Source organism: Falco biarmicus, chromosome 3, assembly GCF_023638135.1.
Source record: "Falco biarmicus isolate bFalBia1 chromosome 3, bFalBia1.pri, whole genome shotgun sequence".
Taxonomy (NCBI): Eukaryota; Metazoa; Chordata; class Aves; order Falconiformes; family Falconidae; genus Falco; species Falco biarmicus.
In genome coordinates, this window is record NC_079290.1 from 15,681,603 (window position 1) to 15,705,631 (window position 24,029).

At 37.3% G+C, this 24,029-nt stretch overlaps 1 protein-coding gene across 5 annotated transcripts in view; it reads left to right on the forward strand.

Annotated features, from left to right (window-relative positions):
• Positions 1-24,029, forward strand: part of ASAP1 (ArfGAP with SH3 domain, ankyrin repeat and PH domain 1) — a 161,957-nt gene that overhangs the window by 56,101 nt on the left and 81,827 nt on the right. For all 5 annotated transcript variants that reach the window (XM_056330385.1, XM_056330388.1, XM_056330387.1 and 2 more), the window contains one exon: positions 21,025-21,097. In XM_056330385.1, the coding sequence (XP_056186360.1) occupies positions 21,025-21,097 (73 nt within the window). The remainder of the gene's footprint in view (positions 1-21,024; positions 21,098-24,029) is intronic.

Sequence of the window (24,029 nt, forward strand, 5' to 3'; positions counted from 1 at the left end):
GTGCAGTCTGTGCCTGTCTTCTAGCCCTGGGCTGCAAATTCTGTTGTTCCACATGCTGGCGTGCACGTGGAAGGCACAGCAGCAGTATGGATTTGGGTTGTGTAACTGGGAAACCATTTACTGTATAAAATTTGAAAAATTGAAGAAATTCTGCATTTTCCCCATTTATTTAATCAGTAGTGCCTATAATGGCACCTTGGGACAGTGACTTTTTTTTTAACTGCACAGGTTTTAGGTTTGTATTTTATCATATTAATTTGTTCTAAATTTGTAGTCTATGAATTTTTAATCTATGAATTCACTCAACTGTTTGGTTACCCTGTGAATATGTGATGTGTTCTTCGCCTTTTTTGTAGTTATCTTTAAAGTGTGTTAACATGTGTTACTTGTCTGTTAGCTGTTTGGTTAGGTAGTGGAATTAAATACATATTTGTGGGTTTTTTTTAAAGATGTGAACTTTTATTGAGCTCTCAGCCAGAACAGTTGTAGCTAAATGCATTTTGTAAGTTATTTGCAAACCACTGATCAATTAACAAACAGGAAGAGAGAATGGGAATAATGGAGACTTGAGGAGAAAAGCCTTGACATTCTCAAAGGGCAAGTGGGAGGAAGAAGAGACTAGACAGAAGACAGACTAGAGGAAAGCTGGATGAGCTTAGACAAACAAGGATTCAGAAAAGAGAGGAGCCCAGAGAACCTTAGGAGCAGGCAGAGAGAAGGATGCCAAATGTTACTTGACTGGGCTGTAGATCTCTCAGGTCAGTAAGTTAAAACAAATATTACCAAAGGTGGTATATTTTTAACAACGTGCAGCAAGGCAGACATCAGGAAATCATGGCACTTTCAGAGGTGCATGAAATGCAGCATCTTGGAGCTTGTGGATCTTGCCAAGGTCCGAACTTGGTGAGAGTAAGATTCTTTGCTTTTGCAGAGATTTTTATGTGGATTTTTTTTTTTTTATTCCAGTCCTTGACAAATTAATTGATCTCTGCAATACAGATGAAGAATATGTGTTATCTTGAAGTAGTATCTTCTAGTAGTAGTCTTGTGGGAATTGGGTGTCATATGATTCCTCTAAAATAGCCGTGACGGCTTGTATGTACACCTTCAGCTGTTTGGTTTTTCTTTGAGAGGAGGAGTAACCTTACAGCTTTCCACTTTTTCTTAACCTGTTGTTTCTTTCTTGCTGTCTTCCACTTGCACCCATCCTTGACTCTGGCCTTCTGTGCCCATTTGCTCGTAAACTTAAAGGGAGCTGCTTTGACTTCTGTGATATCTCTTAATGCTTGCTAGGGGCGCCCTATTAGTGTGCTCCAATGTTACATATTTCTCTTTCATGATGGCAGTAGAAACTTGAAGAAGAGTGCTGTATGTCATGTTATCAAGTGCTGTCTTGTACTCTTTTGTGTAAGAAAGCAGATTTGTTTTCTTTCATGTGCTGCCTCTGTCAGATCTGAGGCTTTGTTCAGTATTTGCAGAGTTCTTACCCCAAAGGACTTTGGTTATGCTTGGGCACTTTGGTAATATAAGTAAGAATACTTTAGCGTTTGCTGAAGCTGACAATTTAACTTCAATTTTATTTTATTTTTTTTAGTTGTTAGACTGTACTATCTGTGAGGGAAGCTGTCATTAATTGGTCACGGCAAGTCCTTACTGCCAGTACAAATTAATTTCTTGTTTTCATTTTTAAGTGGATGGGGAATGGCATATACATTCGAGTAAGTTTCTGATTTGGTTTGCAGGCTTTAAAATAAATCTTTGTAATATTTTTTCATACCACAGCACTTGACTCCTGAGATTTGAGGTACACAGTGTACCACGGTGGAATCCTCTCTGGCTTTACTCTTAAGTGCAGGGAGAGGTTAGGTTGTGTGGTAAAAGGCTCATCTCCATAAAGACAAAGCGACCCAGTGGAATGGTGAAAGATGGGGAAATCCTAAAAATGTGAGAAATGGAGCACCCTGACCTGGCTGTTTCTGAGTATGCCACAGAAGGGTGATCAGCTGCATGAGACTCATTACAGGATGGAGGGAAAGAGCATCATGGAATTGTTTAGGACTCATTATGCAATGTTTAGGGGAAGCGCCAAAGGCAGGGTAAAAGGAGGATTTGAGGTGGTTTGGAGGGGAACAAGCATAGAACAGGAGAATAGGGGAATAAAGGGGCTACTCATATTTTCCTGAATGAGGGGGCTCTCTTCTATATGCATATGTATATGTGGAGCACTAAGTGGCAGTGTTAGACCACAGTCCAGACTGGAGTCAGACCATTGTGTCATAGGGGCCTGCACATCTTGGGGTGCCAGCAACTGGAGTGCATACATATTGTGGGGATATGTATATCAGTGTGCAATATTAAGCAGGACTGTCACTAGGCTGATGAGTAGGTAAGATACTTGGGAGCCAGATACTGAAGCTGCTGTAAATCCAGGAGAGACTGAGTGAACAGAAGGTCTGCCAGTTGGCTGCTGGGGGGGACCAGCAGGTCCAAGCCAACAACCGGAGACATGGTGAGGTCTCAGGGTTGGTTGAGAGACCTGTTTGCATGTGTATGTCTGTGCCCGAGGTGTCGTAGACTGCAGTAATATGCTTTTGTGCTGGTCAGCCGTAGTGGAGACCAGGATGAGAGCCCTTTGTGCTGTGTGTCTCTGCTGGAAATACATGCTCAACCAGTACTGGCTGGAACTAGGAATGTGGAACCTCACCTCTTACCGAGCTACTGGAATCAGCAACCCGTAACCTACTTGGATGGAGTTTGTACCTGTGGTGGTCTTTTTCCTCTGCTTTTTTTTTTTTGTGTGTGTGTGTGTGGCTTAAAAAATAGTACAAGGTAGACTCTTGTGATATATCCAACATGGCAATGAGTCTTTTTATAGATTCTGATTAAAAAAAGATTTAATTTACCAAATTATGAGTCTAAAGATAGCAAATATTTATTGAGATGTAACAAGTATCACTCTTGGCTTTAGATTTCTGGGTTTTTTTGGTGGAGCCATCTGAAGATCATAACTAATATCAAGAGGGCTTCTTGCCTCTTCCTATGGTAGCCTAGTGATAGCAGCCCTTTTCTGACAATTTATAACCCATAGTTCCCACTTCTAAGGAATAATGAATGGATAGATTTTTGTATAAAATAAGCACAAAATCTAAAGAACTGGAGTGTGAGGAAGCATATGGTAGTCTGCCTTCTGAAAATCAGACTCATCTCTGACAACAACAAGTCCTTGATAGTGGTCTCAATTTTCAGCACTGTTTGTTGTGTTCTAGGTTGGAGCATGAGTATTGTTTTGAAGTGAATTTCCTAATTATCCCTGTTATTATGCTTTGTCTTATGTCATGAAACAGTTTTATGGTAGACAGAACTGGCTTATGTTCAGATGAAAACAATTGAAGATGCACCCCCAACTGCTACCAAGCATTCAGTGCACAGGGTGGTTTAGATCTGGTCTGGAGTAAACCTGTCTGAAATGCTGCACCTTATGTGGATAAAGTATAGTTTGTTTTACAGATCCTATCCTAATACTGTGCTTTACTTGTGGCTATAGATGTGGTCTTTATTTTGTGGAGCAGCACAGATCTATCTGGTGTGGACTAGTTGGTTGTTTGCTTTTCCTCCTTTAAACAGCAAAGATTCACCTAGGAGGAGTTGCCTTCCCTGGCTGTCTAAGGGGGCTTTGTGTTTTGTGCACCATCCTGATGAGGATGCTACAAGTAATACATACCCCTTGAAAAGATTCTGGATTGCAAATCTGCTTCATCTTTTCCTTATTATGGTGTATATTTAAATGCTTTTCCACTGTGCTGCTTATTTTGCTTCACTGTTTGTACTATTTCCTTAATGGCAATTTTTTCCTCAGTGTCTATGACTGTCAGTTGAATGCCTGTAAAATAATCCCTTGTTTATGGTCCTCAAACTCAGCCGTTCATCTTCTTGTAACTATTGTGAAATGTACCATACAATTGCATCCACCATGGGAGATAGTAATCTACAGTTGCTATCAACTACTGTATTATGTGTCCTTAACTATGACTTCTATTTGTGTACATTACACAAACTATATGTAACGTTGGCATTAAATCACTCTAGTTCCAAATTTTGGAACTCTCCAATTTTGTGATTAACAAGGGTTGCCTTTTATGCTTATTCAGTATATAACTAGAGTTCGAATATATTCCAAATGTGAATGCTTAGAAAAATAGTTCTTTACTGAACCTTCTATTTATATTCTGCATGTGAATGAGCTGAAGGTTTTCTTACTTTCTTCCTGGTATTCGGGCAGAATACAAATCAGCAATAGGATTTTTTTTTTGCATCATTGCACACAGCTTCCTTTTCTGTTGCTCCGTTCTATTTGTGTCCTGCCTTCAGCTTTGCTGGAATACAGCCTTTAGCATTCTGTGCAGTACTAGCTTCCAGAGAGCCAAACAATGCGACGTTCATGAAAGCTTTGAAAGACTGCAGTTGCCAGGTGTAGGATTTACTCTGTTCTGGCTGCCCAATGGTAACTTGTAATAAACCAAGACAAAAATAGAATCCCACGATATTCTCTTGTGAATTCACAAGGGAAGATTTATGGTCATGGGAATGTAAGTGTCTTTGCTTGGCCCATGGCTGTCTCTAACCAAGGTGAGAAATGGATGCTTATGGAAAGAGCGTAGGAACAGTGTGCAGTGGTATTTGTCTTGGTACACTGTTCCACTGGTTTATGAACAGGGATGTTTTGAGCTGGAGTTCCATAAAAGCTGTTGCAATTGAACCAAGGCTTTCTGACTTAAAGGCAACATCACTACCATGTCTTTTACTGTTTCTGTTTTCCCTAACCTCAATTTAATCCAAACCTGTGATGATGTAAACTGAAATTTTGTTGTGGTTTGCCTGGTAGATATTTACCAGTAATATTCCTTTTTTTTTTTTTTTTTTTTTTTGGTGTCAAAGTAGATGCTTCTCAAATGTAGCATACCTTGTTGTCCTCATTGGTAAAGAGATCAGTAAAAGGGCTGAACTCAACGTGGTGGATTTTTTCAGTGTCTGATGCACCAAGATTGTTTTCAAAACGATATGTATAAAGAGAATCTGTATTAAAAATGTTAATCTTAAAAGGCTAGGAGCTAGCTTAATAATAGCTCATTTTTCTGTAAAGGCTTGTAGATTTTATTAAAACAAAATGGCTTTCTGAAAAGACTATATTTTTAGTGTTTCAATTAGATGCCTTAGTTTAGTAAATTTCCATTCACTGCATAAAGACTGGATGTTCTGGAATAATGTAAAGTTAATTGAATTTCACTCTTAATGGGTATAGGGCAAAAGATACAGTATCAAACAGCTGTCCTTGTAAGACTGGCAGTAAATCACAGCTTTTCTGTGTCTGTGAAAACAAACATTCTATGGTCTGTACAAGAAACAATCGACTTTCATTCTCTTTTGAGTTTAAGACATACTGTAAAGTATACAATGGACATTTGAACAAATTTTTCACTTTAAGTTTAACCATTTTGTTTTGCTAGAGCACATCAACATAGTTTGTGAAACATGGACTAATGTCTAAGGGCTATGTACATTTAGAAACCAAAATGTATGAAGTGTTTTGTTGGTCCAGTGAATGTAATGGTTCAGTTAATACCGTACTACTTAATTATTGCTAAACCTTTCAGCAGATCTTCCCCCTTTATATGTAAACAGCTTTTGGGGGTTTTGCAATGATGGCCGGTATTCAGATCTGAAGAAAACAAAAGCTGTATGAAGGAAGAGGAAGAGTTGTCCTTGTTTGCTACAGGACTTTTTGGTTTTTTTCCACTTTCTTACTGAGGTTTGTCTGTTGCTTGGTGTTGTGCTTATATGGTTATTTACTGGTGAATTCCTTCACTTTGCTGCTTACATAACAGAAATACCATTAGTGAGTGGAAGAACAGCTGTGCTGGGATAGTCCAGAAGTTGATAAAAGCCTATGATCTTTTCTGATGCCATCTGCTGTTGGTGACAAGTGAAGAGTGTAGGAAAAGGGCAAATGTGTTAGGCGTACCTTCTCCAATGTAATCTCCCAGTCTCCAGTAACTTGCAGCTCAGGGTATGGCAGAACAAAGGTGTTGAATTTATATTTAATGGCCTTGTTGAATTTCTCCTCTATGACTTTGTACTCCTTGTTTTTGTTTTTGGGGTTTTTTTGAGGTATATAAAATTTTAGGATCCATAAGGAGATCCACAGCTTACCATATGCAGTGCAAAGCACTATACTGTTGCAGCACTCTCCAAACTAGCCGGCTGCAACATGGTCTTTTACCATCTCATACCAACATCTCTTCATGCCAGTCCCTCTGCTGCCTTCTCCTGGTCTCCCCTCACCCAGGGTGCTTGTTCTCTCTCCTCTCTTCTCTCTGCTTCTTCCTCCTCCCTCTTCCGTGGCTGCCCAACCTCTTCACAGAACCAGCCACGCCTGCACCTTATCTACATTGGCCAACCCTCTGCCCCTGAAACTAACCCACAGCTGTATGTTATCAATGATAATTAACTCAGCTGCATTCTTCTACACTATACTTCTATTTTTTTCTAACTTTTATTTTGAATTTGGTACCTGCTAGTTTGTTTTAAGGTCCTCTGCCCTTTGTGTTGGAATAGGCTGTGTTCAGCCATTGGGTATCCAGTTTGCCATTAGGGGTTTTTACAGGCCTGTGAGGTCAGGCAGGGTTCTTGGTCTCTGCCTTGCCATGTGCTCATCTCCAGAGGTGTAGGTTATGCCTGCTGTGGCTTCTCTGCAGAGATCTGAAGGGTTGTGCTTTACTCTCTCAGGTGATAAGGAGGAGTGGGTGGGACTTTTGAAGGGGCTGCTCTGCGAAAGGAAATTCAAGGTAAAATATTTCTGGAAAAGCTACTGTCAATTCCTACAACTTCTGTTGCACCACTGTAGTGTTTTCTTTCTGCTTAATTGTCTATCCAGGCCAGCTTCTGGGCTTTAGTTCCAAATGCGCCTTTACTAAATAACATCTTCTCTCTGGGCAAGAAGTGTGCTGAGAGCAAGTGCTGCTTGCTTGGAGTGATGTGTGGTGCAGGAGGTATTGAAACTAGGTTACTAGAGAGTTAATAATACAGCACACTGGAAGTTGCATGAAGTGCTTTGTAGATTTTGCTCAATTGGTATCGTCAAGGGGAGTAATTCTCTGTAGCTGCAAATTCAAAACTTCAGTCCGTACTTCAGCAATGGTTTATGCACTTGTGAAGATCCTGAGAAAAGGCATAAGGAACTCTAGTTTAGATAGTTGACTGAGTTTCTGAAGGATATAACTATTTTAAAGTCAAGAGAAAGAATGTGAAATTAAAAAAGGAAATCTGTAGCCTCAGTCACCCCTGCTGGCAAAAGAAAAATTGAATTTAACTCCTACATGCATTAATATTGCAGCTTTGTAAGGCTGGTTTCTAGGGATCTAAGTTTTGCAGTCTCAAAGCGTATCTTCACAAATAAAAGTAGGTGGAATGCAAGGGATGCCAGGGAGATGGAACAGATCTTAATGTAGTTAAAATATTAAATATAATCTGTTTTCTCAGGTTATGGTCACATGGCAGTTTTAATCTGTTATAATAAACTTGTGCATCCATTGAAAGGGGTGGAGCCCCCACATGTGTAGTTGCCCTTCTCTGTGCCGGCCATAATGCACAGAAAAGGCAATTTTCATCTGATGTCATTTCTTGACTTTGTGGTTTTCTGAACGCTAGCGTGCTGGCACAGACGAGGTAGTGGGAATGAGTGGTTGGTAGAGGGAAATAAGGAAACCCATTTTTTAGGTCCTGTGGGGCAACGGAGATTTCCACAGAAGCTTGCCATAATACCTGTTGACCTGTTGCTTCTGGTCATACTAGACCAGCTGGAATGTGGAATGCTGTTGATTCTAACTTTCATTTGCTTAACCACTTCAACTTTCCTGTCCAAATTTTCACGATATTACTTACCATTTTTTCTATACATTCGTTCTGTATTCCAGAAAGTCTTTTAACCATACGTACACATGTAGCATATAGGACATCTGTTGTATTTTGTTGACATCTGAAACCGTTATTTCCTAAGAAAAAGGAGGAAAAAAGGCCTTCATTCATATGCGTTTGCTAAATTAAATTGCATTTAGAGGTTTTAAACTTGTATTAATGAGCACAATGAAGAAACTGCAGAAATGTAAAAATGAAGAAAGTATCTTTGTGGCTAAGTAGAAGTGTTCATGAAAAGGTACTGCATTTATTGGTGATAACATTAGGTCATATCCCATAACATCTAAGTCTAAGGGTGTTTGTCAAAAGAGTACACTGTTGCATAAATTTAGAAGTTTGCTCTGTTCATAGCTGCTTCTTTACAACTTTGTGAGAGCTACTGTGCCCTTATTTAATTTTAAAATAACAGCCTATTAATCTATTGTTCTAGTATCTCTGTCTAGTTTTTATGTAAAATCATTTGTCAATTTTGTAAGCTTCTTGAGTATCTTTAAGACTGATGTTGATATGTTAATTTTACTTAAGCACTAACTGCATCCATTAGGATTAGCTAATATAATTTTTAGAGTAAGCTGGAATGAATAAATTGGTTTTGAGAACCAAGGTAACTTTAATATAAATGTCATAAATTAGTGATTTTAGTATTAGTCTTAATTTTGTGCATGTGGGAGAGGATTGTGTAGTTAAAAGAAAAAATCATTGGCCTAAAATATGAATAACATAGTTTCTGATTAAATATACTTTATTATGTAATTACTGCTCTTTTGGGTGGGTTTTAAATTATGCCATTGCTTTGTCCTATGTTTAAGTGTAACCTATATTTTCTGGTTACATATTATACAAGTATGAAAAGCTTACGTGGTAACGATCAGCTTTGTCCATGCACTCTTGTTACCCTGTGGTAGCAGTCATGGTTTTCATTAGCTTTCCCAGATTCCTTTCTTGATCCTGAATCATAAATTATATTCCTTTTTTTAGAGAAGAATATTGCCAACCTTTACTCTTTCAAAGTGATATATAGCCTCTTCAGCTGTCAGTGCTATTTAAAAAAAAACCCAAAAAAACCCAACCAAAGCAAAATAAACAAATTAAAAACCCAACAGTATTTTCCTTTTCACTGGTGTTTTCTGATTCTTCCTGTAAGCAAAAGTGTTATTTCCAAACTTATTTTGCCCGGAGTGATTTACTTTATATTGTAGCTAATCCTGCCAGAAATACTGTTTGTTGATTTACTGCAGCTGATTCTACTTTCACCTTCCTTGCTGCTTCTTGCAGAAGACAGGGTCCAGGAACCCATGTGTTAGGTGTTTGTATGATCCCCTTAAATAAGTAGTAATTATCTGAAGTGTGGATGTAGGAATGCCTCTTCCAAAGAGGGAGGTGAGAGTAAACAAACTGAAAACCTCTTTCCCTACAATATCTAATATCACAAGGAAATTATAAACTGTGAGCATTTTGGAGGTTTGTTGGTTTGGGGCGGGGGTGTGTGTGTTTTGGTTTTATTGTTTGGGGTTTTTTTCTCCAAGCAAAATAAATTAAAAGTCATCTAGCATCTGGCTGTTATTGCATAAACTACTGTTGCCCTTAGTAGAGCAAGAATATTGATTTCCAAGAAGTTAATACTTATTGCTGTGTTTAAGGTCCCTTTTATCTATGATTCACTATATGTGAGTTATGTACAAAGCCTGTGTTTTATCTGACAAGAATGTGCTGAAATAATATTTTACAGAGTAGAGTTTGTTGCACAGTTGTTTGATATTCAGTGAGGATGTATGCCTGGGAGTCTAGCACAGCTGTTAGCAAAAGTCTTTTTAAGTCCTAGCTTAAGGAAGAGAAGGGTGATGGTGCGTGGTCTTCTCTACTGAACTTGAACCTTCTACTTAACTGCAGCATATCTGGGGAAAATGTTATCTTCGACTAATTTTTGCTTTTGAATCTGTGGAATCTGAATTCTTCAGAAGCCCCAGGTCCTCAGTCACCTCCCTTCTAGCTGATTTCTAAGCCTTTTCCCTTCCTGAAAACACTACTGTGTTTTTGCTAATGTACATGCATCACTGCGCCTCCAAAAATGATTAAACAATGTAATTGAAAAGTGTCATAAATCTGGGATTATTTTTTTGGCACTTATAACTCTTTTGTTAGGGAGTATTTTTGCTTGGCTAGTAGCATGACTGTATACTCATTTTATAAATGTGGCATTACTTACATTAATATTAAATTAAACCTGATCAGACCAATCAGTTGCATTTTCTAAATGGAATGCAGTGCAGCTATTTTTAGATCTGACAGTGAGTATTTTAAAGAAAGTTGTTGCTAGTGTAATTTAGTTGTATTTATAATCTTGGCTGTAAGTTATGTCTGAAGCTTAATATTGTTAAGAAAATTTACGGAATATTCTCCAAGGGCATCTGTTCTCTAATGCAATCTTAGAAGTAACATAGGACTGTTTTTAGCAAACACAATAGTATTTTAACAGGTGCTGTGAAGTAGCAGTTTGCTTGAAAAGCACTCATATTTTTTCCTAATGTACTGGAAATTACTGCTGAATTCTTTTAAGTTTCATTGTTATTTTAAAACAATACCTTGAAAATCAGGACTGTAAAGTGTTCTTCCTATGGAAGGGAAAGTGGTAGCTTCTGTGTTGTCCCAATGACTTTGTCAGGTCATAGGCACAGTTAAGGCAAATTAAGGTTACCTTTACGCGGTAGGATTTCAGTGGTGTTAGTGTATCCTTTTCTTTCACCCTTGACTGTTTGCTATAGCTTATGTGTTTGCACGTAGACATAAATTCTTTTCTAGACTTAACCAGTTTGCTAATGGTCAAAATGTGTGCCAGCACCTTCAAAATAAACCCTGGGGAATCTAACTAGATTATAGGTTTTTGCTTTAGGTTGGATATACTTTCTCATTTCACTGTATTTTACTTGTAGATGGAGAAAGCAGATCTCACTCTGGTATTAAGTTTATATATAGACTTATTCTACTAATTAAAGGATTTATATCCTTACATGCTATGTATTATACACACGTTAATGGGTTGGTTTTTTTTCAGCCTATATTGCTTTTAGAGGTCTGTTGGGTTTCTGTACCACAGTGAAGATGAGTTGTGCATCTTAGTTTTCTAATGTACACTTATGATATTTTTGCATTTTGATCAAAAGAAATGAAAGACAATGTAGGACAAAGTATTGTTTTTTAGATGAGGTTTGTGTTATAATAATAGAATTGACTATTCTGATTATATTGTTTATTTTCCTGTAATACCCTCCATTAAATTCAGTATTTTCAGAGAATATGTTTGTATCAAAGAACATGACATTAAAATACAAAATGAACTCTAATGTTTCACATCTAAATTGTGCTTTTGTCTTTTTATTTTTTTCTTCCTTTTGGAAAGGGAGACTCAAACCCCTCCTTGTGCATTCTGTAAATCTCTAGCCAAAGTCTAATCATAATGATTAGAAACAGAACTCCTGTTGTATATTATACTACTTCCATTTTTAACTTTCACCTTAAAAACAAAAAAAAAGTTGAATGTGTGCTTATTTTCTAGAATTTTTCTAGACTGTTTCTAGATTTGTTGTTCTCCCTTTGTTGTGGCCCTATAGCAGCAGCCTACTTTATACACTGTAAGAAGTATTAGATGGTAGATTCCTAGCTGGTCATTGGTGTTTAGCTCTAAATTCATAGTAAGTGGTGGTGGTTACAGGTTCAACATGATGTAAGGTGAAGTCTCAAGTCTGTCATCATAGTGTTCTCCAATAACAGAATGAAACTGAGCTGTGAGCGGTGTCCCAGAGTACTGTAGTTGTCTTCAAGGTCTGTGTTGTAATGGAAATCCCATTTATTATATTTTATTTTTAAATTAATGACACTCTTGAAATCTGAAGCTTGGAACAAATAGACACAATTAAATATATATATATCTTACATAAAACAATTTTAATGCATTAATATAGCTGCTTTTTCTCTCTGAAAGGAATAATTCTGAAATGGAATATTGCAGTCATGCATCAGTATATGCATTTAAGTATTTCTTCATGGGTTAGGAGAAGGAACATGGGTTGCCTCTGTTCTTAGAGGACCATAACCCACCCACCCATCCTACCCATCCAATGATGCAAATATTTAAAGAAGAAAGGGTTTATAATAGTAAATGGCTTGGTCTACCATGAATATATTTCTGATGTCCTTCATGTCTCTGCTGCTAGCTGATAGCAGGTATTGATAAATAACAATACTGATTGAAATGTAGAGAGCTAGGAGGTGTGAGTGTACAATGTAATTGCAGCACTGCTGTGAAGCTGGCAATGGCTGAGTGAGGGAGTACTTTATTTGTCCTTGAGTGTCACTTTTGAGCTTCTGTAACATTCATAGAATCGCTGTACAAGATTTGAAGAATTTTGCTGCTTGAGAAGGTGGTAATAATTCTATCTTAAGAGTCCTGATCTAGTGCATCTTCCTTCCTTGAGTAGAGTTACAGGGATAACAGCTTAAATACCAAATATACTGCAAAATATTTGGGATTTCAAAAGAAGAAGAAAGAGTTAACACGAGAGGAAAATACTTTATGGTATTTAACTTTGGTGCAGTAACTGGAGAGCTTTCCTGTTAGTGAAATATACAGTCAAATCTGGGGGTGGGGGGAGCAATTCTCCAGAGACTTTTGCACTTTTTTCCGGTCCAAGTTGCTAAGAATCACATTTCTTTCTAATAAATCTAGGTCTGCTAGCACATCTATTTAGTGTGTTTCTGTTTGTTGCTTGCATGTCATGTTCTCGTCAGTTTGCTTCCTTGTGAAAGACTTTACCTCAACTATTTGCTGTCTTCTGATGTGTTTATTTATTTTCTAGAACAATAAAAAAATAATCTTGTTCTGTTTTGGACTGTTTTGAATTGCATTTAGTTGTCTTTTGTCGATAAGCTTTTTAAGTTAGATTTTTGTTGAATGGTGCTTTATAGTGGATTGGGTTTTCAAATTACAAGCATCTTCAATAAATTAATAAAAAAATTCATTTAGATGCTATTTCTATGGAACTGTATATTTGTATGCTGGAAAAAAGGATTTTGTAGGGTAGTATTTGGTAGCCAATACTCTCACTCGAAGTAATGTATTTCCACTGGACTTTGAAAAAAGCATCAGGAGAGGTTTGCGAGAGAGAGCACAGGTACAGAATAGGCTTCTGTTTGTTAGATCATTCCCTTTGTGCTTTTAAAGCAGTATTTAGTAGATTGCTAATGTGCACAAGAAGAATCAACTCGGTGTGGGGGTGGGGGGGAAGGTTGTCAATATGCCATGACTTGCTAAAAAGTAGAGCACAACAGTACTACTTATTTTTAAACACAGAAGCATTTGTAATGTAGGAAGGCTCTTCTATTTGTGTTCTGTGCAACCACTTGCTAGTGCTGTGCAGCTTTAATGCTAGCAAAAATGGTGTGTGCAACTTGAGAATCTTGGACGCAGTGGTATCTTCAGGAGCTATGGGGGGCCTGGCTATGGGTTTGCTGGTTTCTGAGCTTTAACTGTGTATTACCCTGTTAATCATGCCAGTGTGTTTATCTGCTGCTGGAGTAAGACATAGGTAAAATTGTGCTGCAGTGACCTGAAAAGTGGTGAATCTTCTTCACTGGTTTTGCTGTCTTAGGCTTCTAATTAGTACTAGTAAAGCTGACTAGTATAATCAAGTGAGTCTGGATATAGTGAATGATAGCTGTTCAACATACCGTGTTACTTCATCGTATGTTGTTGCTAGCTTAAAGGTAAGAACATTGGCACTAAAGTAACTGTGGATGCCCCATCATGCCCAGAGAAGCTATGGATGCCCGAGCATCGGCACTGTTCAAGGTCAGGTTGAATGGGGCTATGTGCGACCTGATGTAGTAAAAGATGTCCCTGCCCATGGTAAGGGGTTGGACTAGATGGTCTTTAAGGTTTCTTCCAACCCCAAACCATTTCTGTGTTACTTATCGCTGAGATTAGTTTCAACCCAGTGGCAGCTGTTTTAGACCCAGTGCCTGTGGAAGAAAATTTTATACCTGTAACTAGATGTTTTCAGGTGTTGCCACTACCTGTGGGCTTTTCAGCATCTCCTGCACAATAGAAGTTAGGAAATGAATCTGATCTGTGTCATCATCCTATCTGGAAACAAATCTCATAGTTTTATTTTTCAGTTATCTCTAAATATACCTTATGCACAAAATGAGCTAAACTCAGAAATACTAATGTAACTCAACTGACAACTTAAAGGAAGTAACTGCCCAAAATATTGTTAAATATTCCCAGATGTGTCAGAGCGTGCACAAGATCAAATATCAGCTGCACGCTCATTAGGAAGAATGCGATGCTAACTTCCTATTATCTAGGAGTAATCCTACATAGATAGCAATTAGTGTCTACATTCATGCTTTTGCAGAAAAGGAGTCTGGTTGCAAAGAAGGGTCCAATAGACCAATTGTCAAGACAATTACAATTAGCAATGCTGGATGACTTAGAGATTTTACAAGCAGTATCTCCTGGGCTTCCATTTGAGTAATATTGGAAGAATAATTCAGTGACTGTTACTTTTGCAACTCTTTTTTAGAGATCACACAAATGAGTTTGCTCATCTAATGTGACCTTTACAGCACCGTAGGGCTGATGAGTTTTCTCATGGATGCTGGTTTGGAGAGAGGCTCTGCGTTGCATCAGGCCATGTAACCAACAGTAGATGTGAGGGAAGTTCATCTGATGGGATCTCTGTTAAGCTTTGGTATTACTTGGAAAAATTATTTTCTGGAAAAACGTATTTCCTAAACTTGATTACTTATGCTATTTTCATTAGTTATGGTTAAAATATTTCAAGCTTCCAATTTTTAAGAAAATCACAATTAAAAAAATAATATCTTTTAGTTTGTCTTATTTTGGGAGTAGCTGGTACATGATGGGGTTCAAAATGATGTTGGTGGCAGTTGTTACAGTGATACGTGCATGTTGATGTGGTGTTTTGGTTTGCTTTCTCTTATTTGGACCCTTTGGGTTTTTAAGTAATTCAGGACAAGTTCAGACTGTGCCTGTCTATATCCATCTTTTGCACGAAGGGATTAAGTGTCTCTAGAAAATTCTTTACTCCTCTATTTTTGTCCTCTAGATATGTGTGGAGACCAACAATCGGAAGCAGATTTCACAGTGGTGACTGGCAGGGCTGGTACAAATGGAGCGGAGAGGGAAGGACAGGAAGGGTGGTTTGAATCACATCTCCCTGTACAGAATTAAGTGATTTTGGTAGCCTGCTCACTTCTGAATAGGTAAACTACAGGAGACTCTTACCAACTCTTCTGGTTATATTTCACTGGGGCAAGTCTGGCGTTTTGTCTTGTTGCAATTTCACTGGCATGTAATAACTTATTAACCTGTCTAGCCTGCGTTTATTATCCATCCGATGAAGTTTGGATTTTATTGTGAAGAAAACTGATACTGGTGTTGAACAGCTGTAACTTTGTAAGGTGCCATTGCTCTACTTTGTTACATGGATATTGTGACCAGGGCTTGAGCAGACAGCAAGCCTATTTTCTAGCACAGACAATAGTAACTGTCAGTTACTTCAGTGCCAGGTTAGATTAGTATGTAAACTGATAAGTGAAAGACTGACTACTTTTAAGGGACTTTTAGTCCCTTGAAACCAATATATCATCCATGTATTTTCTGTGAAATATTTAATCTTGTATCTGACAACACATGCATGTGACTACCAAGCATTCATTGTACCTTTGTGTATATAACCTCAAATATTTTATACTTCACATGGATTGCTTTTTAACATACAAAAATAATTTCTTAAAATATATAGAGGCAGTTTGTCATGAGTGGGTAGGTTGTGCATGCTCTAATAGCCTTCAAGCTTCTGTCATAGTATTTTAAACACGACAAACCTGTGTTTAAAACATTTCTCTTTTGGTATAATTTTTGTGGATGGGTTTTGGTAGTGGGTAGGACATGGAATTTTTTTAGAGAAAACCTCCTACAAAGGGGGTTAAATTCTAAACTTTCTCTGATATTAGGATGAACAGTTTGTTCCAGTTGGAAAACTCATCTCGTCTGGATGATAATCTACTTGAAGGGATGAATAACATATGTTGGCATATTAATATGATTGTCAGTGTCTTGAGCCCCTCTTTTTTTATTGTAAGGCTGAAACAGAAATCAGTGGTGTTTCTTTCCTCTTCAAATTTTGAAGGTTTGAAAGGTACACAAAACACCTTTGATATTTTAGTAGATCTAGTGGACTGAAGGGGCCATAGCATCCTCTGAGCAAATGTGTGCCTTTAGGATGATGCTGATTACTAGAAGACCTAAATTTAATATGAAGACTAAGCACTTCTGTGATCAGTTTCTGTAATAGTAGTTTTATATCAGTCAAGAAAGGAAGATTTTTGTGTTGCTCAAACCATGCTTTTCATGTTGATCAGCAATTAGTATATCAAATATTATGTTCTCCACTATATAGACTTTTACATAAACACACATGCACACAAATACATCTATAAGAATAAAAGGACACAAGGTTCTAAAGAAACAGTTGTCTATCTAAATGAGTGTTTGGCCGTTTTTAGTACATTAAAGACGGATAGCAATCCAGAATCTAGCACTTAACACACTACATAGTGGTATAACTTCTGGTTTAAAAATTAGTAGCTATTAAAACAGAGAAATAAAATAGAAAGAAATAAAAACAGGCCCAAACATAGAAATACCCTTTACTGAGAAGGGAAATAGAAATACCCTTTACTGAGAAGGGAAATAGAAATACCCTTTACTGAGAAGGGATCAGGTTCTAGAGGGTTGAAGAGGGTCTGTGCGAACTGCAGTGCACAGCTCTGCTTCTTCTAGTGGAGGGGACTACGGTGTGGTTATGGGATGTCAACATAAGCCCTCTCTGACCTGATACTGACTTGTGTGCTGTCTTATGCTGGTAAAAGTGTGTGTGCAGCTACCCAGTGATCTGTATCAGTGAAATGAACCATTGGGAGGACTCACCTTCCCTTCACCCCAAAATTAATTTGGTTTCCTCAGGTGGACAAGTTTTGAAATTTTTATATTGGTATGAATAGTTACTGGTAAATGTACATCTTATGAGGGAGGATGCTGTGAGAAGTCTTGCCTCTGAATGTAAAATGGTAGCTGTAAGTACCAATTTCTGTCAATGTGCCATGCACTGAGGGAAGGTGAGCTAGATCCAGAGTGCTTAAAAGGAACCCATGGTTTTCATGGAGCTGAGGTCACCGCAGAAGCTCCTGAACTGGTATGAAGGAGACACTGGTTTCTTCAATAGTATAGATTTGAACTAGGTTGGTGGTTTGGAATTGCAGGCTGGGTCCAAAGTAGCTAAATTGCAGCAGAAAGGAGAAATTAAATCTGGGGTGCCTGTCTGCAAGATTCCAAACGGATTGGTTAGAAGAGTTGATCTTGCGTGATAGGGAGGTTTTCTTCTTGAGCATAAGCTTGAATACAAGGGAATGCAGGAACACAAAGCCTTGACAGGGCATATGTCAAACACCATGCACTGCAAATCTGCTGAGTATGAGAAGCAAGGAGCTTTCCTTGTTTAATTTTATGTAAAACAGATTACATATGGTGTTGGCAGGTTTTTTTCTTCATTTCTTCACTAATGCCTCAGGTGTTTTTGTGAACACTAATTTTGCATTATTTTGAATCAGGATGGAGCTTGTCTTCAAAATGACCATTTTCAAGAATAAAGCTTTATTCAGCCAAGGAGGCAGCAAATGTGTGTTGCAGGTACCTTTAGTAAATAATCTGTCTTTTCAGAATGCGTAAGAAGGTAAGAAAACATTCTCCCAGGGAAGTTAAAAAGGCCTCCTGGGAGGTGGTATTACAGGAATGAAAAAAATAAAAAAGCATTTTCCAGGAATGAGTGATGAGGAGGAAGAGTTTAGTATGTAGGAAAGAGTGCATCTGAGTACCTAGAGATTGTCACAGAGACTCCTGGGTTCTCTGAGGCATTGTAGCTTTCAATAATACAAATGTATGTCACTTCTACTGAAAGATCAGTTTTTGTGTTTTCTAAGATGGGAGTAAAAATATTTAGTACTCTAAAAATTAACGAATACTGCAAAAGCATGCTTTTACCTGATGGGGAAAAGCAAGGCTGTTGCTGTCTAGTTTAACATAGTTAAAAGGTAATGTTACTCTGCAATAATAATTGAATTGGGTATTGAGTGCAGCTTAATTCCTTTACAGAAGAGTACAGCTAAAAATTATTAGCTAAAGACATTCAAGAGGAATGTAATATATTTGGAAACAAACTACCTACAGTTTTATAAAACAAAAAAAAACAACCAAAAAAACCCACGCAAAACCCCTTAGATTACAGTTTTTGTGTACCTAGAATCCTACATAGCATCGGGTTCCTTGTGCAGCAGGCATTTTGAACTCTACCCTGGTGTACAGTTAAAAGTGCACGTGGATTTGTTTTATGTAGAGTTTTGGACTAAGTAGGCTAGTTCACATAAAGCTCGTATTTGCAAATATAAAAATACAAAATTGGACTGTGATGTCATTCTGACTTAGATCACTGGCTCCTTCAGGCAGTGGATGTCATCTCTATATTGCTTTGCTCAGTGATTGCTCTCTTAAAATAATGAATGTTCCCTCCTGCTTCCACATTAATGATTAAATTTAATTCTATATCAAATCCAATTTGGAAGAGTTTTCTAATCTCTTTGTCCTAGCCTTCTAGATTGATAACTTTAGGAATAAGTACCTCTTTCTTGGAGTTTTTGTTGGTTTGGGTTTTTTTTCCTCTTCCTGAGTGTCCAGTTTGCTTCAATATTAGAAGTTAGGTACAAAGTTTTCTCTCTGAATCTCATCAGTGTTGACCATTGTCTTTCTTCCAAAATACTGGCTTCAAATTCTTATACTATCCTACATTCAAACTCTTGATAAGACAAATGAATCATGATTATTTTTTTTTTTTTTTTTTCTGGTCATTGAAGGTGGAGGGAACTTTGGTAGAAATGTATGATAACAACTGTCTGGCATAGCATGCAGGCAGAAACAAATGTTTTTGACAGCATTCACAAAGGAACCTAAGGAGAATCACTTGCTGTGCACTGTCTTGAAAAGGAACACAGTTTTGAATATTTTATTAAATTTAGAAATTGTAACTCTTTCTTGCAAGTGAAAGTCAAGTAAAATCCACTATTTTACTGGGGAGCAAAGGAAATAATATTTGCAGTTCTGAATGTTTGAATCCATTGTTCTGGTGCAAACGAAACCTGAGATATATACGTGCTTCCTAATACTATTTAAATTCTGTGGTTCCAAACTTTCTCATTTTAGCTACCACAGAAGTGTGCTCTGAGAATATGGTGGTTTCCAGTTAAAGCACAGAAACACTACATTTTCTTTTTGTTACAGGCTTTCATGTATTGTTCAGCTATAACATTTTGCTTGGTTAAAACTGGGCTGCTCCAAACCGGAACTATTACATATTAATTGGTTTATCTGTATATGGGTTCCTATTGTAAGTGCGTGTACACTGAAACACTCAGTGCTTCAAACTTAGGTAGGACCGGTACCCTCATGTATGACCATCTCCAGTACTTAACACTCTAGTTGACCTGGAACTTCTTCTGTGGGTTTTTTTGTTTTGTTTTGTTTTTTTGAGCTTCAAACCCAGTGCAGTATACTTCAGTCATCTCAGCTTTGACAGTGAAACCTCTGCTTTTTGGTTAGGTTGGCATCACGTTGTTGGTGATGACCCTCTCTGAGGTACACCCAGCTGTAAGAATAGCTGCCATTCTGCCTTTGTCTGCCAGTTTTCAGATATCAGACCCATGGGAACCTCAAGCTGTAAGTGTTTGGATGATGCAGCTACACAAGGGTCTCTGCAATATGAACTTTGCGGTCTGCAACAGCTGACAGGTTCATCTGGACTGCTATACTGACGGTAGTTCTGAGTACAGGTTCTCCAGTCTTCAGTGATTTAAATTGAATGTAATGTGGTAAACGCTTTCAGCTTCATTAAAACATGAGATTATTGATCTAACGTTACTTATATGATGGGAAATTGCCTATGATCTAAATGGGGAAAAAATACAGGAAATAATTTAAACGTATGTTCTCCATAGATTGCAGGGGAACCATGTGCAACACGTTAAGTAAGCAGAATATTCAAAACTCATGCTTAAGTGAAATTAACTGTGTCACTGCACGCAGTACCAGTATGTGTTTTTTAAGTGTCTTGATTCTACAAGTCTTGAGTAATGTTTATTTTGATTTTATTCTTTGCTTTATCATAGTAGTTCTTTTTCACGTTAATTTGATTTCTTACATTAGATTGAGAATGGGTAGGGTGAAGTTATGTTGCTTGAAAAAGAAAGTACCGAGAAATCTAATCCTAAATTCATCATTACTTAACAACATTTTATTCTGGATTTTGAAACTATTGCAGGAAATATGAAGTTCAGAATGATGGAATCCTGAAAATGCGTATTTGAATACTATTATTATAAATACTTCCCTTCAGTCACATTATGTTGCACAAAATCAAATCTTAGTTATTTTCTTTTGATTTGCTACTTTTCATCTTCAGTATTTATAAAATTCTGTTGTGGAGTTTGGTGCAAGAGGTTAATGTGATAATCTGTGTCTATAGTTGGAATGCTATTATGGGAAAAGCATAGAAGTTAAGTAATTTAGTTGTGGTAGAAACTATAGGGCTATAGTAGAAGCATCTACTGACTTTCTTGTTTGGGTTTTTTTCTTTTAATATATTACAATTTGATAAATGCTTTGTTCCTTGCAAAATGAACATGTTCTACTTTTAGCACTGTCACTACTGCTCTATTCTGCCTTCAGAGCATTTTCAGTTCTTTAATTCATCTTGAAGGGGTTGAATGACCACAGACCTTCCTGCAGGCTGATTATACTGTATCTGCAGTTTTCTCCAGCCTGAGAGGCTACTCGAGTTTGGGGGTTTCTTTTGAAATGTTATTATGTATTCTGTTAATGAATGAAGTAAATATTTAAAGTCTGTTTATTTTCTGTTATTGTAGGCGTTGGATCAAGACAGAACTGCACTACAGAAGGTGAAAAAATCTGTGAAAGCAATATATAATTCGGGGCAAGGTAAGACATTGCTTTCGGTTTTGCATGAGAACCTAAGCATTTGATTCAGGTTTCTTGCAATTTATCCTGTTGAAGTGTATAGAACAAGAGATGCTCACCTGTTTAAGAGTGTTTGAATTTAAAAATTTTCTTTGTTTGCTTCTGATTATACGTCAGTTTAATGTGCTCTCCAGTTCTTTGCCCTTGTATTCCTTCTCAAAAGCCTCTAGGAGAATTCCCATGGGTAAATTTTCCTGCTGTTGTAATATTTCAGTTACCTCCAACTAGAGCAGTGATGAGACAGTGTCCTGGACTGAATCTATGGAGTGCACTTCTAAGTGAAATAAGAATGAGAACTTGTTCAAAAGTTTAATAAATTAATTAATAAAACAGATACCTACAGACAGATGTGTCTTTTCTTTAACACATGCTCTTCTCATAACATGTAAAATAAAAATTTATGTCTTTTCCTTCTTACCTAAAGTAGTAAAAAATTTATCATTATTTTGCTTGTTTCAAGATACTGTTGATGTTTTATTGGAGCTATAGTAATAACTGAGAGGATAGGTGGCTGGAGTATGAACTGATAATCAGTTTGAGTTCAGAAACAGATTATGATCAAGCACAGATCAATATACAAATTAGATTTTTAAAATATAAAGTATAACTGGCTTCTGCCTCTGTTTCTCTTGAAGTCTAAAAACTCTGCCAAAGGCAGACAGGGTACCAGAACTGTATACTTTCCAATAACCGTCTGGCTGTAAATACTGGATTTTAGAAAAATCCCAGTTCCTCTTCCCTAGTGATAATAATCAGTTTAGCAAATATTTTCTTTATGCAGAGCCACTTCCGAGTGACCTTAGTTTCTGTGTTGTTTTGAGTGTTGTCCCGTTAATTCGTGTTTGGATGTGCTGGAGATTCTTGTCTCTTCTGCCAGTCACTAATATTGTTGCCCTATTAGCACCATGTTTTAATTAGCTTTTCTGTACTGTTGGTGGGTGATGAATGTTTTCCCAATAGACTGTGAAGACTGCCTGATACAAAAGTGAGAATAGTGTTTGGTACATGTTTGTCTAGTTTTATGCTTTTAGAAGTATTCAGAACCTCCAAGTAGCTTTTCTGTTTGAAAGTACCTACTTATTGAATTTCAAAACTGATGAAAACTGTAGAACACATGAAAAATGTTCTTCCTGTTTTGAAAGATATAAATGATACTAGAGATTTTAGCTACCATTTGATTTAAGTCTTATAATAAAATATTGTAGGCCATACTGTTATCATGAGCTAGTTACACTGAGTAAAAGCAGTAGAAGGTTTGTTAATGGTTTTAATTGGCTGCTTCTGCACTTAAAAAGGACCAGAAATAGTTAAGTAGATGGCTTTATTTTGTTTTTTTTTAACAAGTCTTGTTTCCAAAGTACAAGTTAGTATGAATTCTTTTGGCTCAAGGAAGCACTGTACGTTGTACTCTAGCTCCCTCTTCAGAATGCTGTGTGATAGATAGGATACATTCTCATTTGAAAAGCTGTGCAGTAATTAATAAATATAAACTTGGGTTAGTAAGAGCAAGACTACATGTGTTATGTGAGACCTTGTAAAAATGAATCAGAAAATCAAGTGACTGAATTAAAAATCAAACTCATTTTGCCTGCTTGTACAAAAAGAATTGCTCAGCTAGCTATATTCTTATGCTTCAGTGATGAAAGTGGATTTTGTTGATAATTAACTTAACATAAAACATAGTGAAACCAGCTGTAAAAATGCATTGTCATTTTATCAGCTAAAAAAAGAATTGGGTGACTTTTATTTCAGAAGGAAGCTTCTAACTATATTTTGACAACTCAAAATTGGAACTTTGTTTTACAAATTTGATATTTTGTTAGCAGATAAGACCGTATTTAAATCGCTAGAGTAGGAAATGGGTGGGGCTTTTTAAACTCCCCTGTTCATAATCTCCTTTTGAGAACTGTATCTGGACTGGTGAGAAACGGTTATTCAGGGCCGGAGAAATTCTTTTCAGTTCAGTAATCTAATTCATACTCTACCAAAAGTCATAGATAAGATTTTTTGGGGTTGTATTGGGGTTTTGGTTTTGGGGGGTTTGATCCCCACTCCCAAGTAACATTTGAACAGTGACATTTCACGTAATGCAATGTCTCCTGCAGAATTCTTTAGAAAACCCTAGCCCTCTGGCATGTCGGTTTGTTCCTCTTCGATGATGAGTTATGAACTGCAAGGGACTCTTACCATTACAAAGAGAGCTTAAGTGTCATCCAGATACATTTTGCTTTTCGTGTGCATTCCTCAGCCATTTGTTGTATTTAGATGTAGATCTACTGCTGTTGAAATGAAAAAATGAAAATATACCACCACAGAAATGTGGAAATCCCTTAGAAAGGTCCCATCCCTTTTTCTCTCTGTGAAAGTACTGTTTATGAAATCCAGTGAGATGTACAAACTGATACCACTTTCTCACCACTTTCTCCTTATTTGGCTTGCTGTTAATTTCTGGCATGCTAGAGTGCATCTGTAACTAGGAACCCATCTTAGTGAATGGTGCTTGAACTTAACGGAGAATCTGTTCTGACTAGCTTTCCCATAACATTTGAATTGAATTTAAACAGTAGATGGCACAATTAGTTTTGTTGTAGATTGCTCAGTAGATCTTTTTCATTAGTCCCCTCCCAAGTACAGTCAAAAGAATGTACGCAATGGAGAAATAAAAACATAAAGTCTATATCAGACCAAAGGTACTGAGCTGGACCAGCAGTTCACATGGTCTCCTGCAATGATCAACAGCAGATGCTTGAGGTGTGCATAGAAGAACAGTGCAAATTGGAGAGAATTTTTTTTAATTTTGTTGTTTAAGACTTTCTCAGCTCACAATGATGTGAAGGCCAGGAATTACTTGAGTCATGACTGATATCATGGTGCTTGATACTTCTTAACAGAC